This window comes from Miniopterus natalensis, chromosome 4, assembly GCF_054644295.1.
Source record: "Miniopterus natalensis isolate mMinNat1 chromosome 4, mMinNat1.hap1, whole genome shotgun sequence".
In the NCBI taxonomy this organism is placed as follows: Eukaryota; Metazoa; Chordata; class Mammalia; order Chiroptera; family Miniopteridae; genus Miniopterus; species Miniopterus natalensis.
Window position 1 is genome coordinate 21006644 of NC_142084.1, and position 27795 is coordinate 21034438.

General features: G+C 39.4%; 1 protein-coding gene across 2 annotated transcripts in view; it reads right to left on the reverse strand.

The window, feature by feature from the left end:
- Positions 1 to 19021, reverse strand: part of SEC24A (SEC24 homolog A, COPII component) — a 70762-nt gene extending 51741 nt beyond the window's left edge. Inside the window, exons 1-2 of one of the 2 annotated variants that reach the window (XM_016197543.2) lie at positions 18654 to 19021; positions 3057 to 3533 (exon numbers count right to left, since the gene is read on the reverse strand). In XM_016197543.2, the coding sequence (XP_016053029.2) occupies positions 3057 to 3533; positions 18654 to 18750 (574 nt within the window). In that variant the 5' untranslated portion in view covers positions 18751 to 19021. The remainder of the gene's footprint in view (positions 1 to 3056; positions 3534 to 18653) is intronic. The other variant, XM_016197544.2, reaches the window with a different exon arrangement.
- Positions 19022 to 27795: the final 8774 nt, after the last annotated feature.

Here is a 27795-nt window from a genome sequence, read left to right on the forward strand (position 1 = left end):
TGAAATAAGTACTACATTTTACTTTATAATATATTCTAGTTAACCCTGTATTTTGTAAAACTAAAGGAATAAAGATAGGCAAATAACAAAAATGTTCAATATGCTTTTTCAATAGTGTTCAATTTTCCAGGGCCAAAATGAAAAATTATCGTAGTACTAAACCTTATAGCTCCCAACAAGACTAATCAGTGCCCTGTTGACAAAAGTGAAGACAAAGATTACTACCATGTAACTCCCTTATCAAAGAAGCACACATATGCCTTTCATATCTTTGGCAATACAGACAAGTCAAAGGAACAAAAGGGCAAGGTACAATACCAACTCAGCATGAACAAGAGTGTATGATACATCTGGCCACAAAAATGTAACAACCTAATGTTTAACAGCATACCAAGTGAATTTACAGAGATTTTTCACAGCTTTAAAAAGAATGTTTTTTAATCCAAAAATATGCTACATTTCATAGGATAGACATTTTTTCAAGCTGCATAACTCTTTTTAAAAAAATACATATTTTATTGATTTCAGAGAGAGGAAGGGAGAGGGAGAAAGAGGCAGAAACATCAATGATGAGAGAGTCATTGATCAGCTTCCTCCTGCATGACCGCTGCTGGGGATTGAGTCTGCAACCCAGGCATTTGCCCTGACCGGGAATCAAACCACAAACTCCTGGATCATAGGTCAATGCTCAACTGCTGAGCCACGCCTGGCGGGGCAAGCTGCATAACTGTAATTTATAACACTAATAACTAAAGTTTTAGAACCTGTCTTCTAAGATCCCTAAAGCTATATGTGGACTAGAAACTTAGTATAACTTAGATACAGTTTTGAAATCAGACAATCAGGCACCTACTATCAATGATGGGTTGAAAAAACAAAGGTAAAAAAATGAAGAGTTTTTTTAGAGATCTCATAAAAAAAAGAAAGGTAGGCATACATTTATTTTAGCTTGATTTTATTAGTTTATGTATCTTTCTACTTCTTTTACTTGGAAACCTTCATAAGCTGGCACTTGCTATTCTCTTCCACCACACCTATGCTACAGTCAAGGTGCTCTACCTGAAGGTTTCTGTTGTAGCCAAAAATATTTCAGATTATTGATCATGTGCTTTTAAACAAGAAGGTATACCTATTTTTAAATAGTTTTTATATAGTACCTGTTTCCAAATTATTTTCTTGTGGCTTTGGGTAAATTATTCAAGCCTCAGATTTCTTACTTGTAAAAGAGACTGATGTGAAAATTAAGATAACACATATAACACATATAAAAGTTTGGTAAAGCGCTTGAAAATAATAAATATTAAATAAATGTTACCTATAATTATTAATAATGAAGTAATTATTCATTAATTTCAAGTGATTGATGCTCACTTGTGGTGTCAAATGAGTAAGAATAAAAGTAACCGGGAAACCAGAAGAATTTTGGTCCGAACAATTGTGGGTCAAAAAATTTCTTCAAAGAATCTAAGACATAGCCCTTACTCTTTATAAGGCCAAAATGCATTCACCAGGGCCAATGGCTGGTCAAGAAGCTAAGAAAAATAAATAGTTTCAGCAGTTAACAAACTACAAGCCTGATGAACTGTATATAGTATATGCAGAAATACATATGAGTATAAAAAGGTAATCATTGATATTATATTTCACTTGTATGCTCTTACTAGTTTATTTCCTTGAGGATGTCTGCTGAGCACAATCAACCTGCAGATCCCAATACAGAATTTTAAGTGTTTTTCAAATTAACAATACTAATGCTGATAAGTGTATAAGACAAATTTTAATAGTTAAATGAACCTACTTTTAAACCAGGTATGACCGAACATTGAGGTTAAAAATAAAAAGATAAAAGTCAGTCCAAGAATATACAGATTTCTTCCCAAACTGATGTACAGCCAAAACTATCTTGAAAAAGAAAAACCAAGTACTGGGTCAGACTTCCCAAACTCAAAGCTCACTACAAAGCTACAGTAATCAAGATGTTTGGTGCTGGTATAAAGATATAGACATATAAAATCAATGAAATAAAATTCAGAGTCCAGAAATAAACCCTTACATTTATGATCAACTGATTTTCAACAAGGGTGCCAAGATAATTCAATGGGAGAAAGAATAGTTTATCAAATAGTCCTGGGACAACTTTATATGCACATGCATAAGAATCAAGTTGAGCCCAGCCGGTATGGGTCAGCGGTTGAGCATCAACCTATGATCCAGGAGATCACTGATCGATTCCCAGTCAGGGCACATGCTTGGGTTGCAGGCTCAATCCCCAGCGGGGGTTGTGCAGAAGGCAGCTGATCCATGGCTCTCTCTCATCATTGATATTTCTCTCTCTCTGTCTCTCTCCCCTCCCCCTTCCTCTCTCTGAAATCAATGGTATTAAAAAGAAAAAAAGAATGAAGTTGAACACCTAACACCATATAAAAAAGTTAACTCAAAATTGATCAAAGACCTAAATGTAGGAGCTAAAACTATAAAACTCTTAGAAGAAAACATAAATATAAATCTCTGTCCACTGCTTTCTTTGTTTTTCTTCTTTCTGTATTTTTCTTAATTGAATTTATTGGGGTGACACTGGTTCATGTCCACTGCTTTCTAACCACAGTTGTGCTCAATAACACTCCTCATTCCGAAAGTATTATGTTTTGACATCTGGGATCCTACAGTTTCTGGGGCCAAAAATCGTCTATGCCATAACAAAAAGATAATCCAAACCTCAGATCAAGACCAAAGAGAGACCACAGGGATTAAGTTTCCCTAGTATACAAACAGAACCCAGTTAATAAAAGTAACAGCCAGTCCTTAAGGAAGTTGTTCTGAATGCATTCCTGAATCCCTGAAATATCATGGCTGACTCAAAGAAACACAGAAGATAAGATGCAAAGCAGGAACAACTCACAATTTTAAGTTAACTTAAAGGTTAGAGAAGTAATTTATTTAAACAGTAAAAATGATTTTAAAAATCAAGTCTTCCATATGGTTTTAAGGCTTGAAACACTAATTCAAAAGTCTAATTAAGCAAAAGTTTCCCATTTCTACATTTTAAAGAACTCTACCTGATTTTATGAAGTTGTTTTGAAGTGAAGAATCTCCAGAGGAAACATATTGATTACTTGTGAGATTTGTATTCCCAGACATAGTCGGTCCAGTTGATACACGAGGATAATGGTTTGTCTGTGATCCTGTGGATGGATAGTTATATTGCCAATTCAAAGGTGGTGGTGCGTTGGCTCCAGGATGAAAGCCACCAGAAGGCACTGGTGTAGCAGATGGGTTCTGAGAAGTATGTTGTGACATTCGGGGAACAGGACCACTATGGAGTGAAGGTGTCACTGGATTAGAAGCCATAGGTGGTCTATGAAGAGTCTGCCCAGGTCCCTGATAATTACTTAATGGAGAAACAGTATGAGAACCACCATAGTTCGACTGTCCAGAGACCGGATTCAAAGTCTTTGCTGGTATTAGATGAGGATAGGATTCTGGAAGCTGAGAATTATATCCTTGTGAAGACATCAGTGCATTTTGGATAGGACCTTCCGATAAGAGAAGGGAAAAAAAAAATCAGTCTTGCAAACAAATAAAGCAATACTTTAAAAAACACAATAAAATATATGGTATTCTTACAACTCAACAATAAAAAGACAAATAACCCAATTTAAAAATGAGCAAAGGATTTAAATAAACATTCAAATACATTTCCAAAGAGATATATAAATAAATGGCCAGTAAACATGTGCAAAAACAGACAATATTAGCCATTAAGAGAAATGCAAATCAAAACCACAATTAGATACCACTCACACCAAACAGGATGGCTAAAATGAAAAGAAAAAAAAAAAGAAAATAACAAATGTTAAATAGGATGTGCAGAAACTGGAATCCTCATGCATTACTAGTGGAAATGTAAAATGGTGCACCTACATTGGAAAACAGTTTGGTAGTTCTTCAAAATGTGTGTTGTTTTTTAAATTGATTTTAGAGAGAGGAAGGGAGAGGGATAGAGAGATAGAAACATCGATGAAAGAGTGACATCAATTGGCTGCCACCTGCACGCCCCCTACTGGGGATCGAGCCCACAACCTGGGCATGTGCCCTGATGGGGCAAACCAAACCGGGGACCTCTTGGTTCAGGGGTCTATGCTCAACCACTGACCACAGTGGCTGGGCACCTCAAAATGTTAAAGTTATCATATAATCCAGAAATTCCGCTCCTAGTCTACATAAAAATTTGTACACGAATATCATAACATTATTAGTAATAGCCAAAAAGTGAAACAACTCAAATGCCCATCAACTGATAAGTAGGTAAACAAAAGGGATACATTCAGACAGACAATGGAATTTTTTTTCTTATTTTGATTTTTTGGGATAATGGAATACTATTTGGTCATAATAAGGAATGAAGCATTAACAACATGCTACAACATAAATAAACCTTGAAAAGATCATGCTAAGTGAAAGACACTAGTCACAAAGGGCCATATATTATATGATCCATTTATATGAAATGTCCAAAAAAGGAAAATCTACAGACAGAGGTAGATTTGTGGTTGCAGTGGTTAGGTGGAGGAGGGAATGGGGAGTGACCACTAATGGGTATGAAGTTTCTTTTTGGGGTGATAAAAATATTCTAAAACTGATTATAGTGATGGTTGCAGAACTTGTCAATACACTAAAAATCATTGAATTCTATACTTTAAAACTATTATAAAAACTTAATCTCTAGAATCACCACTTCTATTCAGGAATATACTATCATTTCTGTCCATAAAATTAAACAATAAAAGGAAATAAGATGAGTATTTTTTAAAAGATGCCACTCATGCAAACTTTTTTGTTGTTACTAATCCTCATCCAAGGAATGAGTATATTTTCTCCATTAATTCTTTAGAGAGAGTGAAAAGGAGGGGAGGGGGAGACAGACAGACACGTGCATATGAGATAGACACATTGACTTGTTGCCTCCTGCACATGCCCTGACTGGGTCCAGGGATGGAACTTGCAACCCAGGTACATCCCCTTGACTGGGAATCAAACCCTCGACCCTCTGGTGCACAGGCCAATGCTCTAACTACTGAGCAAGGTCAGCCTGGGCTCATACAAACTTTTTATTTTATTTATTTATCCTCACCCGAGGATATTTTTTTCCATTGCTTTTCAGAGAGAACTGAAGGGTGAGAGAAAGAGAAACATCGATGTGAGAGAGACACACTGACTGACTGCATCCCACACACACCCTGACTGGGGCTGGCAATCGAGCCTGCAACTGAAGTATGTGTCCTTCGCTGGAATCGAACCCAGACCCTGTAGTGCGCAGGCTGACTCTCTTAACCACTGAGCCAATCCGATGGCCAGGGCCATACAAACTTTTTTTTTTTTTTTTTAAATATATCTTTATTGATTTTAGAGAGAGGAAAGGAGAAGGAGAGAGAGAGACAGAGCATCAATGACGAGAGAGTCATTGATCGGCTGCCTAGCCTGCACCCCGGGCATGTGCCCTGGCCGGAAATCGAACCCCGATAGCCTGGATCCTAGGTCGATGCTCAACCGCTGAGCCACGCCCGGCCAGGCCAAACTTTTTAAATGCCTTTGGACTACTTATGTTTAAAAAATATAAAAAGAAAATATTTAGCCCAGCCAGGTGTGGCTCAGTGGTTAAGGATCAACCTAGGATCCAGGAGATCGAGGTTCGATTCCTGGTCAGGGCACATGCTCGGGTTGTGGGCTCTATCTCCAGTCGGGGTGTGCAGGAGTCAGCAGATCAGTGACGACTCTCTCACTACTGATGGTTCTATATCTCTCTCCCCCTCTCCCTTCTTCCTCTCTCTGAAATCAATAAAGATATATTAAAAAAAAAAAATTTATCTTCCATTCATACCTCCTCAGTCCATGCAATTAATGTACAAATATCAGACTAATTTGAATTATTTCATAATTATATACTGCTTATACAAACATACATAAGTCTGTGTATATGTTGAGAGAGGTTAATTGGGAGGCCTACAAAAGCATATATAGATATATAGTATGAGTTTGAAAGAGGGCATTAGTCTCTATACATTGCTCTCCAAAACAAAAAAACAGGAAAAAAGAAATAGATACAAATGTGTTAGCTGCAGCATTGTTTATAATAATGAAAAGTTGGAAAGAAATGAAATATCTAAACATAAGATTAAATTGTAAATTAGTCACCCTATAGACCATTTGTCAATAAAATGAATAAACAAGATGTACATTTATCAACAGGGATAAATTACAAACAAAATATTAAGAGAAAAAAGAAAGTTACAGAGATTATACCTTTCTTATAAAACTTTTTATTATGAAACATTTCAGACACACACAAAGACATAAGCCACTTTATGCAGTCTCCCACAAAAATCTGAGATGTGGAAATGGAATCACATTTTATTTATATATTAATTTTAGATTGTTAACATTTTTATGACAGAAAATTTTTCCCATTGAGAAACATGGTACATTTCTCCACTTATTAAAATGTTATTTTAGCCCTGGCCAAGTGGCTCGGTTGGCTGGAGCATTGTCCAATGTACCAAAAAGGTTGGGGTTCAATTCCCAGTCAGGGCACATGCCTAGGTTACAGTTCGATCCCTGGTCAGGGCACATGTGGGAGGCAACCGATTGATTCTCTTTCCCTCTCTCTCTTCCTCTCTCTCTAAAACCAATAGAAACATATCCTCAGGTGAGGATTCAGAAAAAAAACCTTATTTTATACCTTCCAATTATATTTCATGCTTTTTTCATAAAGATGTCTTATGCCTTATTTAAATTAAATTTTGTTAATTTCTTGATTGGTATTTTGTAGCTTGTAAATACTATGAATAGAATATTTAATATCATTTCTAGTTAAAAGAAAAAGCTATTGATTATTCAAAGTATCATAAGTGCCCCAAATATAAGGTGAGATTTTCCTCAAAAAAGTTCTCATTGTACAAGAATGCGTTGTCATAGGGGATTAAAACTATTTTTAAAACAACAGGTAGCAATCCATTATTGGGTTATTAAAATTAATGACTTACAAGCTATCTGTTTTGTAATGAAACAGAAGATAGTTAAGACCGGAAATTATCACAGCACATTACATGTAATAAGGGGAAATACTGTATAGTTTCATCTATAAATATATACTTATATGAATATACACAGTAGGTCACTATTTAAAATGCACTTTTTGCCTTGGCCAGTTTGGCTCAGTGGTTAAAGCATAGGCCTCTGGATCCAAGGGTCACGGGGTTAAATTCCCAGCCAAGAGCATGTACCTCGGTTGTGGGTTCAATCCCCAGCCCCAGTCAGGGCATGTGCAGGAAGCAACCAATTGATGTTTCTCTCTCTCTCCCCCTCCTTTCTCTCTTCCACTCTCTCTCTAAAATTCAATGGAAAAAATATCCTCAACTGAGTATTAAAAAAATAATGAAATAAATAAAATGTATTTTTATTATAGATTACACAGTCTGAAAGCCACCTGACCAACTGATACCTTTGAGTCCTCCTTTATCTCCTTTATGATTTACTCCCTTCCCATTCCTTTTACCTTTTACACATTACCTTTAAATTTTTTTTAAAAATTTCATCCGAGAATATCTTTTCCATTACTTTTTAGAGAGAATGAAAGGAAGGGAGGGGGAGAGAAATATCGACATGAAAGAGACACATCGATTGATTGCCTCCCGCAAGAACCCCAATGAGGCCAAGGATCGAACCTGAAATCCAGGTACTGCCCTTAACCAGGAATCAAACAAGTGACACTTCGGTGCGTGGGCCTATGCTCTAACCACTAAGTAACACCAGCCAGGCTATACATTACGTTACCTTTTAAAACATAGATCATATGAGCTCTGCTACTCAAATATTCCAAAGTCCTTATCTTAGTTTACAAGACCCTCCATGTTGCCCTGGCCCGGTGGCTCAGTTGGTTGGAGCATCCTACCATACACCAAAAGGTTTGGGGTTCAATTCTGGTCGGGGCAATTGATTGATGTTTCTCTCACATAGACGAATCTCTCTCAAATCAATAAAAACACATCCTCAGGTGAGGATTTAAAAAAAAAAAAAAAAAAGACCCTCTATGTCTCTGGCTTCCCTTCTGGTCTCATTTCCTACTTTCTTTTTCTTTTTTTTAAATATTGGACATTCATTTTATTTTAATAAAACAGCGCCAGGATAATACATACGTTCTCTCTCATCTGTAAGGAAGTATACTATATTCTTCTGATTCTATTTGTTTCTTGCTCTCTGCACAAATTTTAGTATAAAGTTCAATTTTTCTGAAAGGTTAGGTTTTAACATACAGTATGTCAACTCAGACAAGAAAGTAGCCATCTTATTTTTAGGGTTTTTGTTTGTTTTTTTTAACCCTCACCTGAGATTATATTTTTTCCCCATTGCTTTTCAGAGGGACTGAAAGGCAAAGAGAGAGAGAGACATCGATTGGTTGCCTCCCACAAGCTACCTGACAGGGGCCAGGGATTGAGGTACGTGCCCTTGGCCGAAATCGAACCGGGGACCCTTCGGTTCGAGGGTCCACGCTCTAACTGTTGAGCCAAACCAGCTAGGGCTTAACCCATAGAGCCCCTCAACCTATCTTTGTTATATTGATCAAGGATGGGTTTTCTCTCATTAGGCCCCTCCAGGCCCAATTTGATTTTATTTTTATTTAAAATTTGTTCATCTATATAAACCAAGGAGTTTTTTTATCTGATATCTCTAACTCTAGCGAGGTGGCTATTTAAGCCCACTTGGATCAGATCTGTGATTCCAAACAAACATAAGCTTTTACAATTCTATCTTGTAACAGTTTACCACACAATATAAAATGGGTCCATAAATAATTTTCACTAAAGACTAAAAGTCACTTTTAAATAGGTATATGATGGAACTCTTCTTGAGTTTAGTAAATGCCTATGATAATGTCACTATGTCAACTGACATTGATTACTCCATTTAATGGCCAAATGCCTTACTAGCAAGCTATTCAAAGAATTTCCTACTCCCCTTTCTCTCAGTTCCAGCCACAGCTACAGCCACCACAGGTTGTGGGAGGCAAGTGATTGATATACATCAATGTTTCTCTCCCCTCTCCTTTCCCCCCTCTAAAATCCTTAATGCTCCTTCAACAAGCTTAACTATGCTCCCACCTTAGGATTCTTTTACTCTGCCAAGAATATTCTTCCCCTAGATAATATCACTCCATCTCTTCATTCAGGTCTCTCTCAGATATAACCAACCTCCTCAAGAGGCACTGCTTTAACACTATCTAAAATAGCACCTCTTTTGCTCTGGCCAGTTGGTTGGAGTGTTGTCTGAAGGTGGCAGGTTTGATTCCTGGTCAGGGTATATACCCAGGTTGTGGGAGGCAACTGATTGATATACATCAATGTTTCTCTCCCCTGTCCCCTCTAAAATCAATAAATCAAATAGCATTCTTTCATTCTCTTCCCTTCTGACCCTGCCCTATTTTTCTTTCTAGTGTTTACCTAACTACATTATTTATTTATAGTCTGTCTACTGGACTATAACATAAGCTCAATGAAGGCAGGGACTTTTCTGTTCATTACTGTATTTCTCTAAAATGTGCCTATCACAGCCCGGCAGGCATGGCTCAGCGGTTGAGCATTGACCTATGATCCAAGAGATCGAGATTTGATTCCTGGTCAGGGCACATGCCCAGGTTGTGGGCTTGATCCCCAGCAGGAGGCAGCCGATCAACGACTCTCTCATCATTGATGTTCTGTTTGTTTTTTTAAAATATATCTTTATTGATCTCAGAGAGATGAAGAGAGAGAGAGCTAGAAACATCAATGATGAGAGAGTCACTGATCGGCTGCCTAGCCCGCAACCGAGGCATGTGCCCTGACCGGGAATCGAACCCCGATCGCCTGGATCCCAGGTCGACACTCAACCGCTGGCCACGCCTGGCTGGGCTCATCATTGATGTTTCTATCTCTCTATTCCTCTCCCTTTCCTCTCTGAAATCAATAAAAATATATTTTAAAAAATAAAATAAATGTGCCTATCACATAGTTGGTACTCAATAGATGTTTGTTGAATGAATCAAAGAATAAATATTTTATCAGTCTTTCATTTTAAACAATAGAGTACTATCTGAGAAAAAGTGATAATTAATTTAATAAAGGCTAGTTTAATTGCTATAGTGATCACCTGATAGGATCCTTTCAAATTATTCCACAATATGGAACCACAATGTCAAATATATTTGTAAGCAAGACTTAAACTAAAAGAGGAAAAATAGTCCCTTTCCTGAAAAATTCAGTCCTAAAGACATTAGGTGGGATAAGCATCTACACTGGGGGAGGTTGGAGTAGGACGAAGGGAGCAGCACCTGCAATGGGAGAATGGTTACATAAAGGGGAATCGACCAAAAAAATATATATAGAATAATGGAAACAAGGTCTCTCACTCACTCTCAGAGAAGAGAGTCTCAAATATAGAAAGAAGAAAAAACTAGAATGAACCCAGTGGTGGTGGGTCTGCACTGGGGGTTACAATAGAAACTCATGAAATTTACCTATAAATAAATAGCAGATTCCCTAACTCTATTTGCTGAGACTGTGAGCAGAGACATTCTAATAGCACTTATCATATCTAGTACAGAAATCTTAGTTTCTAAATACTATTCTTCACTAAAAGGACAAGAAGAGCCTGTAATACCTCATTGTGCCAGAAAGCAAGGAAGTGCCCCAAAATGATGAGATATGACAAAAGGACACAGAAGACAGCTAGAAGAGGCACCCAAAGGCCAAATCTGAGACATAAGCATCAAAATACACAATGAATTATAACTCACTACATAGAGTCCACGCCAACATAAATAAATGAATAAATTAAAAGTCTAATAAGAAATGAGGTATTTACATAGTCTCACAGTACATCCCCACAAAATATTTATTAATTACAAAGGGAAAAGGAGCAATTTTACTGTGGAGAAGCTTGGCAGATACCACCTTAATCAAGTGATTAAACTGAACATCATCAATAATGGAAAAAAATGAAAAAATGCACCACCTGATAGGATGCAATGAGAAGAACAAAGTATCTCTTCTGTAACAGTCCTGGGATAGTGCATAGTCTAATCATAGTTTCTCAAATTGAGAAACACTCTACAAAGTAACTGGCTTGTACTTTTCAAAAGCATCTGGGTCATCAAAGTTAGGGAAAGACTGAGAAACTGTTCCAGGTTGAAGGAGACTAAAGAGCATGACAAATATTAAATGTGAAAAACATCAAATCAGAAGGATATGTTCTGGGAAATTAACTACTTATGTTTTCCAAGAATTCCTTGCTTACAAATCTGTAATTTATCAAACGCTAATAGATGAAATATAGAATCTGCACATTCCCAAAATAAACCTCTAAAGATTCTGGTACCCTAAGAAACCCCAAGCTTAGAGCATCTAAGCAATTTGTTCCAAATCACCCAAGTCAATGTAGCTTACTGAATTCAGTCATTTTCTGTATATTCAACCACCACAGTATAGTACATATGCCATTTCTGGGAGTTACTATAGAAAATTATCTAAAGGAATAACATTAATTCTATACAATCAACTTTCTGATAGTACAAGGTCATCTACATCAGTGATTTTCCACCGGTGTGCCGCAAGAACTTTTAAAACATGCAATACCTGACTATTGAGTCAGGAGCACTGACCTCTTTTCCCTTAGATTGTCAAATTGAAAAATGACAACAGCCAACACAACAATAGCCATCTGGTGTGAATGAATAAAAATTATACCTTTTCTTTTGCCAGACCGGCAAAAAAAAAAATTTTTTAGTATGCCCCAGAATTTCGGTAATTAGTTTATGTGTGCCGTGAGATGAAAAAGGTTGAAAATCGCTGCTCTATATGAAAAGTATATAGAAAGAGGCATTATAAAGTCGTGATTAAGGGCACAGACTGGAACAACTAAGATCAAGTTCTGGCCTTGAAATTTAGTAATTGTTTGTCCTTGAGCAAGATATTTAATCTTTATAGACCTCAGCTTCTTGGGGATAGTAACAGTACCTAAACTAGTGTTGGTGTTGTGGGGTAGGCAGAAAAATGACCCCCCCAAAATACGGCCATGTCCTCCCTGGAACCTGTGATCTGTTAGTTTACATGGCAAAAAAAGGAATTACAGTTGCTAATCAACTGACCTTACGCAGGGAAGACAGGATGAGCCCAGGGTAATCACAGGATAAAAGAGGAAGTCAGGAGAGTCAGTCAGAGTGATGCTAGGCAAGAAAGACTTGACGGGGCATTGCTGGCTTTGAAGATGGTAGGGGGTCATGAGCAAGGTTCAAATATAGCCTCCGAAAGGTGGAAAAGGCAAAAACCATATTCTCTACTACAGCCTCCAATAGGGAATGCAACTGATGACCTCCAGAACTATAGGATAAATTTACATTGTTTTAAGCCACCAAGTTTGCCGTAATTTGTTACAGCAGCAATAGGAAACTAATACAACGTGAGAATGAGATTTAGGTGAAATGTTTATAATGGTGTTTCTCATATAGTTAGTACTCAATAAATGTTTGCTACTGTCATCATGTAAGAAACATGTATTTGTGTCCTTAACCAACTGTAACACTCACCGATATTTCTGTTACCAGTAAACTAAATAATTTCATCCGAACTAATCTTTTTCTTCCTAGTCTTTCATTTAAAGACTGAACATATAATTAGGATAATTGTTCATTTTATTCCAAATGCTTAAGGACATTCTATTATTCCCTGATTGACAAAAAACATTTTACTAAATAGCTCCTGAGAAAACAAAGGTGACATAAATCTACTCTATCCCTGTCCTCAAGTAGCTCACAATCCAAATAGAACAACAAAATTTCAATTTAGCACCTCACTTCACACATCAAAATACATTCTTGTATCTTAAAAGAGTTAACCAACTGAAACTGTAAGTACAACAAATGGATGCCACTACATGAGTACAATTTGTGAGCTAGTCACTAAAAATAAGGGCTTTTAAGAAAGCAATGGAGCCCTGGCCCATATGGCTCGGTTCGTTGAGTGTTGTCCCATGCACCAAAGTCCCTGGTTTGATTCCCCGATTCCCAGTCAGGACATATGCCCTGGTTTCAGGCTCAATCCCCAGTAGGGGGTGTACAGGAGGCAGCCACTTGATGTTTCTCACATGGAAAAGTTTCTCTCTCTCTCCTTTCCTCTCTAAAATCAATAAAGACATATTTTTTAAAAAAGCAATGAGCACAGCCGGGTGTAACTCAGCGGTTGAGCATCCACCTAGGATCCAGGAGATCGTGGTTCAGTTCTCCGTCAGGGCACCTGCCCGGGTTTTGGACTCCATTCCCAGTCGGGGGTGTACAGGAGGCAGCCAATCAATGGCGACTCTCTCATCATTGATGTTTCTATCTCTCTCTCTCTCCCTTCTTCTCTCTGAAATCAATAAAGATATATCTTAAAATAAATAAATAAATAAGCAATGAAAGGCTTAAAGTGGTACTAGGAATGAAAGTAGGGATAAGGGGCAATTTCAGGATCTACAAGACATTAATGTGATGTTGAAACGGCAAAGAAATGGACTAAATACTAAGAAAACTTAGGGTCAGGTCATGTATTAATTATAGTCCAAATAAGCTAGGTGGCAGTTTAAAAAAATATCAGCTAATATTTACTGTAATTATATTTATCCACATAAAGATTTCAAAGAGATCCTTGATTTAGGCACTAATTCAAGGTGTTACGTACTGGGATTCAAAGATAACAACCAATGAATTGAATAACAATGGTTAAATAAGACTGCCTAGGTTTATTTCTTTTATTTATTGATTGATTTTAGAGAGGGAAAGGGAGAGGGAGGGGGAGGGGGAGAGAGAGGGGGAGGGGGAGAGAGGGGGAGAGGGGGAGAGAGAGGGAGAGGGGGAGAGAGAGAGAGAGAGAGAGAGATACAGAGACATCAGTTTGTCGTTCCATCCATCTATGCATTCATTGGTTGATTCTTTTTTTTTAAACATATCTTTACTGATTTGGGGGGGGGGGGGATAGAAACATCAGTGATCAGAGTCACTGGCTGCCTCCTGCACACCCCCTACTGGGGATCAAACCTGAAACTAGGGCATGTGTCCTGACTGGGAATCGAACAGCAATTTTCTGGATCATAGGTTGATGCTCAACCGATGAGTCACACTTGCCAGGCATTGGTTGATTCTTGTACATGCCCTGACCGGACCCGAAACTTTGGCGTATCAGGACAAACCTCTAACCAACTGAGCTACCCAGTCAGGACAAGACTGCCTAGCTTTAAATCTAGGTCCACAAATCTAGGTGGTTAGCTGTGTTACATTGAACTAGTGGCTTGATCGTTCATATCAGTATGTTGTCAGTAAACATAACAGTTTTAATCACACAGAGCTGTTGTGAGGATTAAAGGAGATGATGCATATAACGCAGTCTAGCACAGTAACTGGGCATAGAGTAAGTAAACAATAAATGTTAGTGTTATTGCTATCATTTCTCTTTCAGGAGCTCACAGCTTATTAGCAGAGACAAAAAAGAAGCTCAATGCGATACATTCTAAGAGAGGTATGCAGTCTTATGGGAGTCCAAAGTTACTTGCCCCACTGAAAAGATTAAAGAGAACTCAGCCACAACAATCGCTGTTACAGACAATATACCAGTTTTATTCACAGCATGCTTTGATCATGACTAAAAACTTCCTATATTAAGTATACAATCATAAACATGGTTTACATCATAGTGAAACTAAAAGATCTACATTTCTGTCATGCCTAAAATAGAGATATGAGTACAAGTCTAGAATTAAAACCTATAACCAAACCCCCTCAGACAAATATGCTATTGAGTTTTAGCTGAAAATATTGTGCAAAAATTCACAGAAAATTTCACCAGAAAAAAAAGCTGGAAGTGAGCTCTAATCTTACAATGAATAAGTAATATATGTTTAGTGAACTAAATTACAAATACCCAAATCTCAAACTTTCATTCAATAAAACTGGTAACTCCTAAAATGTGCTAGACACCACATGGGGAGCTGGAGAGAGAATGATGTGCAAAAGCAGATATTCTTGCCCTCAAAGGTTTTACAGTTTAGAGGCAAACCAAATGTTATTTTATAAAATTACAATATAATGGGAATCTGGGTGGGAGAGAGAGTTGAGAATATTCTTCTTACACTTAATCTACATGGGAAAAGTATCACATAAATATTACCAAAATAAACTTAATAAAACTGCAGTTTCTAACTGCTTTGGCAAATGGATTCAAATAGTCAAAATAAAGCAGCTAATTAGCAGTGGGAATCATGATTTGCCTTTAGCCTATGAAGATCTGCCAGGTTAAGTAGTTTTGCAGTTTCACTATCAATTTGTGCAAAGGAAATATGTATACACAAATCTACATAGAAACTTAGAAAAACCTGTTTCAACAATTGTAAATTGTAATGCAACGTAACAATCAACCACAGAAAGGTCTCCATATATAAGGAATTCTGTAATATAATGGCACCATGCAATATGAAAGCAAGTTATAGAAAAACAAAAAAAGGTAATTACAGTAGCCCCCCTTATTCACAGTTTTGCTTTCTGTAGTTTCAGGTCAACCAAGGTCCGAAAATATTAAATGGAAAATTCCAGAAATAAACAATTCATAAGTTTTACATTGCATGCTATTCTGAGTACCTCACTTCATTTGATGTAAGCATTATACCATCTCGCATCATCACAGAAAGGATGAGTTACACTACAAGATATTCTGAGAAAATATTCAAGTAACTTATTACAGTATATTGTTTAACTGTTCTACTTTATTACTAGTTATTATTGTTTATCTCTTACTGTGCCTAATTTATAAATTAAACTTTATCATAGGTACGTATGTATAGGAAAAAACATGGCACATATAGGGTTCAGTACTATCCACAGTTTCAGGCATCCACTGGAACGTATCTCCTACGGATAAGGGGGGACCACTGTATTTGGGTCTTTTGATTATAATCTAAAAATATCTGAAGGTCCAAATGAACTGTAATATGTAATTTAAGCAAGCTACATTAAATTGAAAGCTTAAGAGTATTCAATAGAATATCTTTCTTTACTGAGTTTTAGAGAAAGAGAAAGGGAGAGAGGGAGAGACATCAACATGAGAGAGAAATATTGACTGGTTGCCTTCCACACAGGCCACAACCGGGGATTGAACCAGCAACCTAGGTATGTACCCTGACTGGGAATCGAACCCAAAACCTTTTGGTATATGGGACAAAGCTATAACCAACTGAGCCACCTTGCCAGGGCTCAGTAGAATATTTAAGCAGCAATAACTGCCTTGAAAGAGTTAACCAAAATAAAACTACATTCCAACACTGAACTTTTTTTTCACCTTCTAGAGAAATACCCTCCTCTTCAATTCTCTACCACATTCACACTCTCTTTATTCGTATTAGTGGAATGCACAAAAGGAACCCAATTTAGGACATCAGCCATTTTACTGAGACTACCTCCACAAAATAGTTTAGAAATGGGGCTTATAAAAAGACTGTTAATTAGATATTTTAAAAGGTATGTATTTATGCAGTTCTACGATTTCCTTCCCTATGTGAATCTCCATTTGGCTCTGAGGAACCTGTATACAAGGAGGGGACTATTCTTGGGTTTTGGTTTTTTGTTTGTTTTTTTAATCCTCACTGAAGGATATTTTTTCCATTGATTTTTACAGAGAGGAAGGGAGGGAGGGGGAGAGAGAGAAAAAAAATCCATGTGAGAAACACATCGACTGGTTGCCTCCCACGTGCGCGCACACCCAGACCAGAGCCAGGGATCAAAAGAGACCCTTCTGTTGGTAGGGTAACAACGCTCTCACCACTAAGCAATCCGGCCAGGGCTATATCTTGGGTTTTATTTTCCCAAGGACAGAATTTAGAAGGCATGCAACAAATGTCTGTTGGATAGGATCAAATCAACACAGTGACATCTCCAATACAGCATATCACAGAAGCTAAATTCCTTTGACATTTATAAATTAACAAAACTATAGTTTCACATAAGCTTACAAGCATAATTTGTAGGATTTTCCATTTATTTATTTTTATGCATTTATTTATTTTAATTTTTATTTATTGATTTGAGAGAGAAGAAAGAAGAGAGAGAGAGAAACATCAATTTGTTGTTCCATTTACTCATGGATTCATTGGTTACTTCTTGTATGTGCCCTGAGTGGGAATCGAACCCACAACCTTGGAGTATGACTGGAGTATCCGGACCACCTCTAACCAACTGAGCTACCTGGCAAGGGCTGGATTTACCATTTAAAGCTCATGTACAATTGCCCTGCTCTGGTAGCTTGGTTGGTTAGATTGTGGTCCCCATATGCCAAGGCTGCGAGTTCAATCCTCAGTCAGGGCACATACAAGAAGCAAACAATGAACGCATGATTAAATGGAAAAACAAATCAATCTCTCTCTCTCCCTCAAATTCATAAATAAAAAATATTTAAAGCTCATGTAAAATTGCAATTTATACATTATAAAAACCATAGCCACCTTAAGTTTGTTGACCTTAAAGTAATTTTTAAAAAATGATTCCATTCTCAATGTAAATGTTAGTAGTCTAAAATAAATGTAGTTTACGCAATGTAACCATAAATTTGAGAAAGAACAATTGATTTAATTGAACACCATTTCAGTGCTTACCCCCACTTATTCTTGCTTCTGCCCACTCACAGACATTTTTAAAAGTCTTTTAGAGCTTTCTTTGTAAAAAAAGACAGTAGTGTTCTTTTAAAATAATGTAAATTAGCTATTTTGGTCATTGGCTACTCCTGAACTTCACAGAAATTTTAGATTCCAACGGAAATTTCAGTATTTTAGTATTATTCCAGTTTTGTTTCCCTGAACCAAAGATTTGCAGGCAAACTGGTAACTTGGCAAGCTGTTGGCAATCTGCTTTTATTATAACAATTATAATAAAATCACAATGCAGGATAATTTTTTAAATCCTACAAAAGGTAAAAAAAAAAAAAAAATTATAAGACACTCTCACACCAAATGACAAATTATAGTGCCACATGCACACCCCCGTCAGAGGTTCCGAGAGTTGTGTCCAACCACTTTCCAAGCGATGTAAAGACCTTTGGAAATCAAACAGGAAATCCTCCCCCCCATTTGGTTCTTCCAAAGCAGAAAAACTGAACCGGTGGCCTAAGTACAATTCGAAGAAGGTTCTGGGAAAGATCAACAGGCCCTAAAGGGATCTCGGGAAAGTACAATCACTCATTAATGTCCACAAATTCAGACCGAGTACGACCCCCTCCTACTGCAGGCCCTGCGGGACTGAAATGAATCAGACCCCAACAACTATGAGCTTTGCGAGTTTTGAGGTATGGACCGAATCTATTTTTCACCCAGGTTTACAAGTGCTCATTAACTGTTTGCTGAACAAGTAAACAAACAAATATAAAACACTAAGACGAGCTGGGGGTTGCGGGTGCACATTCGCCGCTGTCTCCGTGGCCCAGCCGCCGCCGGCTTCAGACCCAGGTCCGGAGGTCACCCTCCCATCTTTTCGCCTCAGGCGGCGGCAGCAACCAAAGTTCAGCTCGAGCCCGGGCCCAGGCTGCGCCCTCCCCGCGCCCCCGAGCGGCACCTACCGTTGGTGTAGAGAGACCCCGAAGCCGAGGCGGCCCCATTCTGGGTCTGGAGGCCGGTTAGGGCGCCGCCGGAGGCCGGTATCCCCGGCTGGGACATGACGACGGGTGGTTATCGGGGTTGGAAGGAGCTGGTCCGGAGCTGCGACAGCGCCAAGCGAAGAGGTGAAAGACGACTACTGGAAGCGAAGGGAAAGAACTAACGACTTAGGACTGAAGGCAGAGACGAGAGGGGGCGGCGCATCAAGCCCTAGGCCTGGCGCCGCATTCTCCCCAGCCCACCAGCGGCCAAGGCTTGGCCTGGGAGCTGAGGGTAGGCAGTCGGGCCGGTGGGGCCGGGAACGCGGGGCTGGAAGGAGGCAGCCAAGCGTAGACAGAAGCGAGGCCCCCGCCGGAAGTGTCTGTCAGCCGCCTGCCGCGCAGGCGCAATGGGGACACGTGGCACTTCCGGCTCCGCACTGGCGGCTGCGGCCGCAATCGGTGCTCTCCCAGCCGGGCTGCCCCGAGGCCACCTGACAGCCCCGGGTGTCAGGGCCCCGAGGGCCGTGCCCGGCATGACCTGCCACGTCACTGACTCTCACCACCGACCGGAAGTGGTGTGTGTCACCGCTACGGAAATTCCCGCCGTCGTAAACGTCACCTCGCCGGCCGGGCCGGGATCTCAGTGCAATCAGGGGCTTCGCCGGCCGCTTTCCTGAAGTGGGGCTGACAGGTCTTCTCAGGATTTTTGTGAAGATGACCTGAAGCCCGGCTGGTGTGGCTCAGGGGCTTGAGCGTTGCCTGATGCACCAAGAGGTCATGGGTTCGATTCCCAGTCAGGCCAAATGCCTGGGTTTGGGGCTTGAAGATTACCTGGGACTACAGACTGTTTCTCTGGTAGCCGAACCGATTCATGTTCATTGCAATATTTCATTACACATTTCGTCATCATATTCCAGGTGTAAATTGTAAGAACATTTTTTAAAAAGAGGTGGTTAATAATGTACGCGTGTTAAAAGTGTAACCACGGTGGAGGAGGCCTTTGCTTTTTGACCCGAGGATTCAGAAGTAGTTTTAATTTTGAAACTCCATGATTCATAGCATAGTCATGCTAAAGTTCGTTAACAGCGCATTGAACAGCACGTGTACTGGCAGTTTTATTTCCTCCTGGAGGAGTTTACAGTAAGCTGAAACAGTTTAACTTCCTTTCTAGATGGCTCTTTCTATGGAGCCCGCAGGCACCTTTCCCCATCCCCTCCCCCCCAGGTGCTTTTTCCTTGCCCCCCTCTTTCTCCTTTTGCCTCTGTAACTTGTTGAGTCCATTTTCCTGAGCCCATTTCTTTTTTTAAAAAAATATATCTTTATTGATTTCAGAGAGAGGAAGGAAGAGGAAGAGACAGAGATAGAAACATCAATGATGAGAAAGCCATTGATCAAGCCCACAACCCGGGCATGTGCCCTGACCGGGAATTGAACCCGGATCTCCTGGATCCTAGGTGGACGCTCAACCGCTGAGCCACTCCCAGCCGGCCAGCCCATTTCTTATACGACTCACTTCTCCCTCTGTGCCTTTCTAAGTAAACTTTCTCTTATAGTTTGAGTCTTGGCTCTGAATTCTTTCTTAGCCAGAACTCAAGTGCCAAGGTTGCCGAACCAAGAGGTCCAGTGTGACTCCGCTGGTCTGACACCTGGTGCTGCCAACAAGCCTATATGGTTATTTTAGGTCTCTGAGTTTGTAAGGCTTACCATAAAGGCCTCCCTGAGCTTGTCAGGTTTAGTATGTGGCTCCTTTTTCATCTACAGGATGAATGGCCATTTACCAGGGTGACTGTACTTTGAATAAAGGGAAATGATCAGACTTTTCAGGGAATACTGGACACTGTTTCGAAATTGACACCAACTCCTAGAGACCCAAAATGTCACTCTACTCTGTCAGTGAAAATAGGAGTGTATGGTTAACAATGTAGTTTTTGCTCAGGTCCCTGTAACAGTGGACCCAGGTCCCTGTAACAGTGGACCCAATGAGTTCCTGAAACTATCCGCTGTTTACTTCCCCAGTTCTGGGCTGCATAATTAAAACAAGCATGCTCAGCAACTGGCAGGATCCTCATGTTGGATCCCTAACCTGAGGACTGAGTAATATTTTAATGTGAGATCAGAAGAGAGGTGTGCAGGAAGTGGGGTTGGGGGAAGAACATTATGATGTGATCAAAGACCCAGAGAAGAAATCCTGCAGAAACCAGGGGAAGGTGAGAAAGGAATTGTTGGAATGTGATGGAAGTTAAAGTTGAAGTGCTTCAAGATCTAACCTAAGATATTTATTTATTTATTTTAAAAAATATATCTTTATTGATATCAGAGAGAGGAAGGGAGAGAGAGACGGAAACATCAATGATGAGAGAGCCATTGATCAGCTGCCTCCTGCACACCCCCAACTGGGGGTTGAGCCTGCAACCTGGACATGTGCCCTGACTGGCAATCGAACCCCGATTGCCTGGGTCCTAGGTCGACGCTCAACCCCTGAGCCACGCCCGGCTGGGCAAGATATTTAATATTTGGACTTTAGTCTGGCCAGGCATGGCTCAGTGGTTGAGCATCGACCTAGGATCCAGGAGATCACGGTTCGATTCCTTGTCGGGGCACATGCCTGGGTTGTGGGCTTGATCCCCAGTCGGGGGTGCGCAGGAGACAGCCGATCAATGACTCTCTCTCATCATTGATGTTTCTGCCTCTCTCTCCCTCTCTCTTCCTCTCTCTGAAATCAATAAAGATATGTTTTAAATATATATATATTTAAAAGCCAGCAGTGACCATTAGGGAGTCACTGCTGGCTTTGAACAATAGTGTGGCATGAAGTAAAATTCTGTGCAGGTGGAGAAGGGATGGAATATAGGCAGAGAGTTACAGATAAATATGCAGTTCTTGATATTAAGCAGTTTACAGTGGAATGATAAAGCAAATACACAAGTCAAGGTAGGATAATGATGAAGATCCAAAATATGTGTGAAATCAGAGAAAAGGGGTCTCAAACAGAGAATGGAAGCAAGGAATGCTTTGGCAATCTGCTCAACCCCAGATTTCTCTATTCTAGCCTACCTCTTAAATCAATATTTGTAATTTGCCTCCTACTATGATATCTTATTTGCCATTGACATCTATTCCTGAGAGTATTGATATTTGTTCAAAGCTTTTTAGCCTGAATTCTTTGCCTACAATTGCTGTCAAAGCAGGGGAAGGAGGCCCTGGCCGGGTAGCTCAGTTGGTTAGAGCGTCTTCCTGATATGTCAGGGCACGTACAAGATTCAAACAATGAATGCATAAATAAGTGGAAAAACAAGTCAGTGTTTCTCTTTCTCTTTCTCTGTCCCTCAAATCAATAAATTTAAAAAAGAAGAGGGGGAGAAAATGCAAATAATAGAAATTCTCAGAGACAACAGACCAAAACCGCAAGTCATGCAGCAGAAGCATGTGTAGAGAAGAGACCTTTGATATTCAGCCACACCTGAAACCAAAGTCTTCGCCACCCCCGCACCCCCACCCCCACACGCGATACAGAACCAAAAGACCAGGACAGACATAGCTTGGAAAACAAAAAACAAAACAAAAAACTTCCTTTCTGGGAAAGTAGACTCTTTTTTTTTTTTTTGGCTGGTAGACTTTTTTACTTTTGAGGCCAAAGGGAGATAGAAACTGCAGTGATTAGTCAATATCAACCTGGCTGCTTCCATTCTAGGTAGGTTTTTCCTGCTCTGAGCTAATGATAAAGCCCTTCTTTAAACTACAGTTTTGTACTGTTTACTAAAATGTCATGCCAAAGGTTTCTTAATCCCTGAAGGGTGAAATACATTTTATTTAGTTTAATATCGAATGCCTGCTATAAAAGGTTACATTACATACAAAATGAGCAAGACCTAAACTATATCAGGTCTGAAAAGCAAACAGTAAGAATTCAAAAGTATTCAATTTTATCCTAATCCTATTTTATCATTTGCCTGAGAACCTTACTAAAAATATGTTTGCTGTGTGTGGAATTCCACAACTCCTTTGTACAAGTTACAGGTATTAAGGCTTCTTTAGGATGAAGATGACACTTTTAGTCAAACTGTTTTATAAAAGTCCCAAATCATATATACCAAGAACACTTAAAAAGATACACAAACTCAAGCTTCTCGATCTTTTAAAGAGAAAATAGATCTCAGAGAGAAAATGAGGTCAGACAGAAAATCAGGGTGACTCTTCAAATGGGCAAATGCTTACTTAAACCTGGTCTCAAACTTGCATTAGTTTCTTTCTCTTTTGTATGCAATTCCTTAATGATCTTGGTTTGTTGACCTTGGCACAGGAGATTGAATTGGCTAAATCAAGTTTCTTTGAACTTTGTTCTGTGTAAGCAATATCTGTGTTAAGAGAAAAAAACTGATGGAGAGGATTAGCCATTTGAAAAAGTAAATAACCTCATTGGTTAAATCAGGTTAAATACACAAATAATTTGCTAATAAGTAAACGATGTTCTTTCTAAAATTCATTATACCCCTCAGAATTCGTGTTGCTATTTCTCCTCCCAAAACTATAGTTAAGTCTCTTAAATGGTGGGGTTTTTTGTTTGTTTTTTGGTACACTTTTAATGTAGTCAGCTTTAAAATATTGAAAAGCAGCATTTGTCATCTGCCCACCCTAACTTAACAATAGAAAGTTTAAGTTTAAGCAACTGGTGAGACAGCGCATAAAAAATAGTTTATTATTGTCCACACATTGTCAAATCCTTCTCTGACGTCTTAAAATGTGGTTACACAAATATCAAGAAAAAATTATTAGTACTATTACTAGTTGCTAAGGGTATTGATATTTCTTTGCTCAACTACATATATATATATATATATATATATATACCCTACACTACCATAAACTTTTCTAAACTGATGTAATACATTCATCTTTTTTATCCTTATTTTCCAAAACAACATGACCCTTCTGCCACATCTGCACCCTTCATATGTATATGTATCAGATTTTCTGTACATTACTTTCAGAGTCTTCAACCCTACTTACGAAAATTATAAACAATAAAGTAAGTGACACGAAAGTGTTTCAGTAAGGGGACAGCACTATACAAAGAATATTTCATTAAAGTTGATTATTTAGACCCAAAAGAGGGAAACAGGCATTCCTAATAAAATTTGTCCATATGTAGAAGTGTACTTGGGCTCACACCAGGGCTCCTTTGCTAGCCTGCTCATGACTATTGAATTGTCAGCTAATAAACAGGACCAATGGTGTTTATTTTCACGGGTGGGGGTGGGGTATTTTAGGACCTTTAATTATTTTTTAAAATGTGCTCTATTTCAAACAAACAAAAAATGGTTTCAATTACAAACAACAGGTTTGTTCTGAAACTGTTGTGGCTCCATTTTAGGAATAGTTCTTTTGACCTCATTTGCCTCTGATGGGACATTTGTTTGTATCTGGTCAGTTGCCCTGAAGCTATGTCACAAGTACATACACTCATCCCACATCAAGCGAGTAAATCCTGCTGTTTTCTTTGCAAACTTCACCGTTATGTAGTTTGTGCCTTTCTCACTGCCCACTAGTTTCCTTCACCTTGCAGTTGAACTCTTGGGATAGCCTTTCTGGTTTCCCTCTCTCTGATCCATGCTACATGTTGAATTGAGCTCCTAAATACTGATTCTGTTTTTATTTTCCTGTACGCTGAAACCTGTAATTGCTCCAGGTACCCGTTCCATCAAGTTCAAGTTTCTCTGCATGGCCTTTCTCATCTCATACGAAGGAAAATCCAAAGTCCTACCCATAGCCTTCAAGGTCCCACACGACCTGGTCTTGCTACCCCTTTGTCCTCATCTTTTTCCACACTCCTTTTCACTCACTCCACTCCAGACATACTCGCTATTTTTCCAGCTACTCAAGCACAAGCCAGCCTTTTACATGTACTTCCATTATCTAGGGTGCTCTTCCCCAAGACACCTGTGCAGTTCAATCTCTCACCTCTTTCAACTTTATAAAAATGTTGCCTTATTGATAACACCTTCCCTGACCACCCTATACAACAGCTTACCCGCCCTGCTCACTCTCTAGCTCTCTTACCTTGCTTCCCCCCAGAGCACTTTCTCTCCCCCCATAGCACTTCTAATTAGTGTTATATATTTGGATCTATGTTTATCTGTCTTCAATGGAATATAATTATCCACAGATCCCGTCAATTCGGTTTCATGTCTGACTCCTTGTCTAGATTGTTAGAGCGCAGAGGCCAGGGACTGTGTCCTCTTTGCCTCTGTAGTCTCAGCACTTGACTTGGGGTCTCAAACTTCACAGGTGTCCTGGGAACGTTTTAAAATGAATAAATTGGAAGTGTCATCTTTTCTAATCTTCCATTCTGACTGTTTTGACCCTCATTAATTCACTACTACAAGTTCATATTGCACTTACAGCCTAAACCACAGCACTAACACTTGTTACTAAACTATGTTAGTCTCTTATTCTTTTAGGTTCTTAATTATTATGCTTCCTTGTGTCCCATCTGATTTAGACCTAACAGTGTAATTGAAATAGTGTCAGCCTCATCTTCCCCGAGCAGCACCAGAGGTGCGATATCAAATGCCAATCCTTTTTTTCCCTTAACTCCAAATACATCCTTTTGCCCCCACCTCCTCTATAAAACACCCTGGCACCACAATAACAGAGATCTGAGATGCAACTGCCCCTCTAAGCCTATCTTTTTAAAAATATATATTTTTATTGATTTTCAGAGAGAGGGGAAAGCAGAAGGAGAGAGAAAGAGAAACATCGATGTGAGAGAGGAACATGGGTCAGCTGCTTCCTGCATGCGCCTTACCGAGGATTGAGTCCACAACCCAAGCATATGCCCTGACCGGGAATCGAACCAGCAACCTTTGGGTGCACAGGATGACACCCAACCAACTGAGCCACACCAGCCAGGGCTTTTATTTTTCCTTTTCTTTTTTTTTTAATCCTCACCTGAGGATGTATTTTTACTGATTTTGTTTAGAGGGAATGGAAGGAAGAGAGAGAAAAACATTGATTGGTTGCTTCCCATACAAGCCCCGACCTCAAACCTAACCCCAAACCTAGATATGTGCCCTAACCGGGAGCCAAACCCACAGCCTGTTGGTGCAGGGGAGGACGGAGGACACTCTAACCAACTGAGCTAAACCTAGCTTTTCATCATACTTTATGCGGGATGTCCTCAGCAGCTCTTTCATTCATCAATTAATTAGTTTATTCAACAAATACAGTAAAACCTCAATATAATGGACTAATTTGGGTGAGGGGGTGGTTCCTTAAAGCCAAAAGTTCATTATATAATAAAAAGTAGGTTTTCCAAATGTGTATGCTAAGAAATTGACAAATTACTTAGTTCACTTCTTGTTTTTTTTAAACCCTCACCCGAGGATACTTTTTCCATTGTTTTTCAGAGAGAGTGGAACAGAGGGAGAGAGAGAGAAACATCGTTGTGAGAGAGACACATCGACTGGTTGCCTCCCGCATGCACCCCAACTGGGCGGGGGGTCAAGCCTGCAACCAAGGTATGTGCCCTTGACTGGAATTGAACCCAAGACCCTTCAGTCCGAGGGCCAACAATCTAACCTCTGAGCCAAACCGGCTATGGCAGTTCACCTGTTTTTAACTTATGTAGACACATTTGTGTAATTAAAATTAAGTATGTATGAAAAGTTTAATTTCATAGAAAAGTTTTCTATATGAATTTTAAATTTATGCTGAATAGGTCTAGTAAATGTGTGCATTCACCAGTCACCAACAGTAAACAAGTGCACACAGCTTGGGTGTGGCTTAGTGCCTGTTGGAACATCCGCAGGCTTGCATTAAAACTGCTGGAGAGCCCTGGACAGTGTTGCTCAATGGTTAGAGCATTGGCCAGAGGACTGAAGGGTCCCAGGTTCGATTCCAGCCAAGGGCAAGTACCTCAGTAGCAGGCTTCATCTAGGCACTGGTTGGGGTGTTGTGGGAGGCAACCAATCTATGTCTCTCTCACAGCTATGTTTCTCTCTCTCCCCCTCTCTTTCACTCTCTCTGAAAAGCAATGGAAAAAATATCCTTGGGCCCGGCTGGGTGTGGCTCAGCGGCTGAGAGTCGACCTAGAATCCAGGCAATCGGGGTTCGATTCCCGGTCAGGGCACATGCCCGGGTTGTGGGCTCTATCAATGACTTTCTCATCATTGATGTTTCTATCTCTCTCTCCCTCTCCTGTCCTCTCTATGAAATCAATAAAGATATATTTAAAAGAAAAGAAAAGAAAAAATATCCTTGGGTGAGGATTTAAAAAAAACTGCTGCAGAGAGTCACACTATGGGCAAACAGAACCAATTAACACGCATGATGCGGTGTGATCACGTGCTAATCATTCCCCAAATATTGTTTAGGAGTGGTGGCTCTTGGATTTAAATATGTAGACTATAGTTGTAGATATGTAATATTTACTTACGTCGACGAAATTACTATAGTGTTTTTCCCAATATATGGCCTATTCACTAAAATTTGTTAAAAGTAACAGTGAATTAATAACAAAAAATAACCTGTTTAATTATAAGCAGATCTTGGTTAAAAGTATTTTAAAATTAACAGGGTGTTAATTTTCACATATGACACATGGACCAAAAATTTTGTCTGTTAAATTCAAAGCCTGTTAAATTGAGGTCTGCAAAGTCAAGGGTTTACTATATTGATTAAATGCCTTCTATATGCCAGGCACTGTGCTAAATACCAAGCAAAACCAAAACAGGACAGTCAAGGTGTCTTCCTTCTGTGGCGTTTACATCGGAGGAAACAAAATTAAAATGTATATAAATATATATCTTTTTAAAATATATATATATTTTTATTGATTTCAGAGAGAGGGAGGGAGAGGGAGAGAGAGAGATAGAAACATCAATGATGAGAGAGTCATTGATCGGCTGCAGCCGGCAATCCAGACCTGTGCCCTGACCAGGAATCGAACCCCGATCGCCTGGATCCTAGGTCGATGCTCAACCGCTGAGCCACGCCCGGCTGGGCTAAATATATATCTTAAGTTAAAAATGTGTTAAGTGCTATTGAGGTATTTGGTACTGAGATAGAGACTAGCAAGCAGTGACCTGATTTGGATAGGATGGTTAGGATATTTAAAAGATGGTTA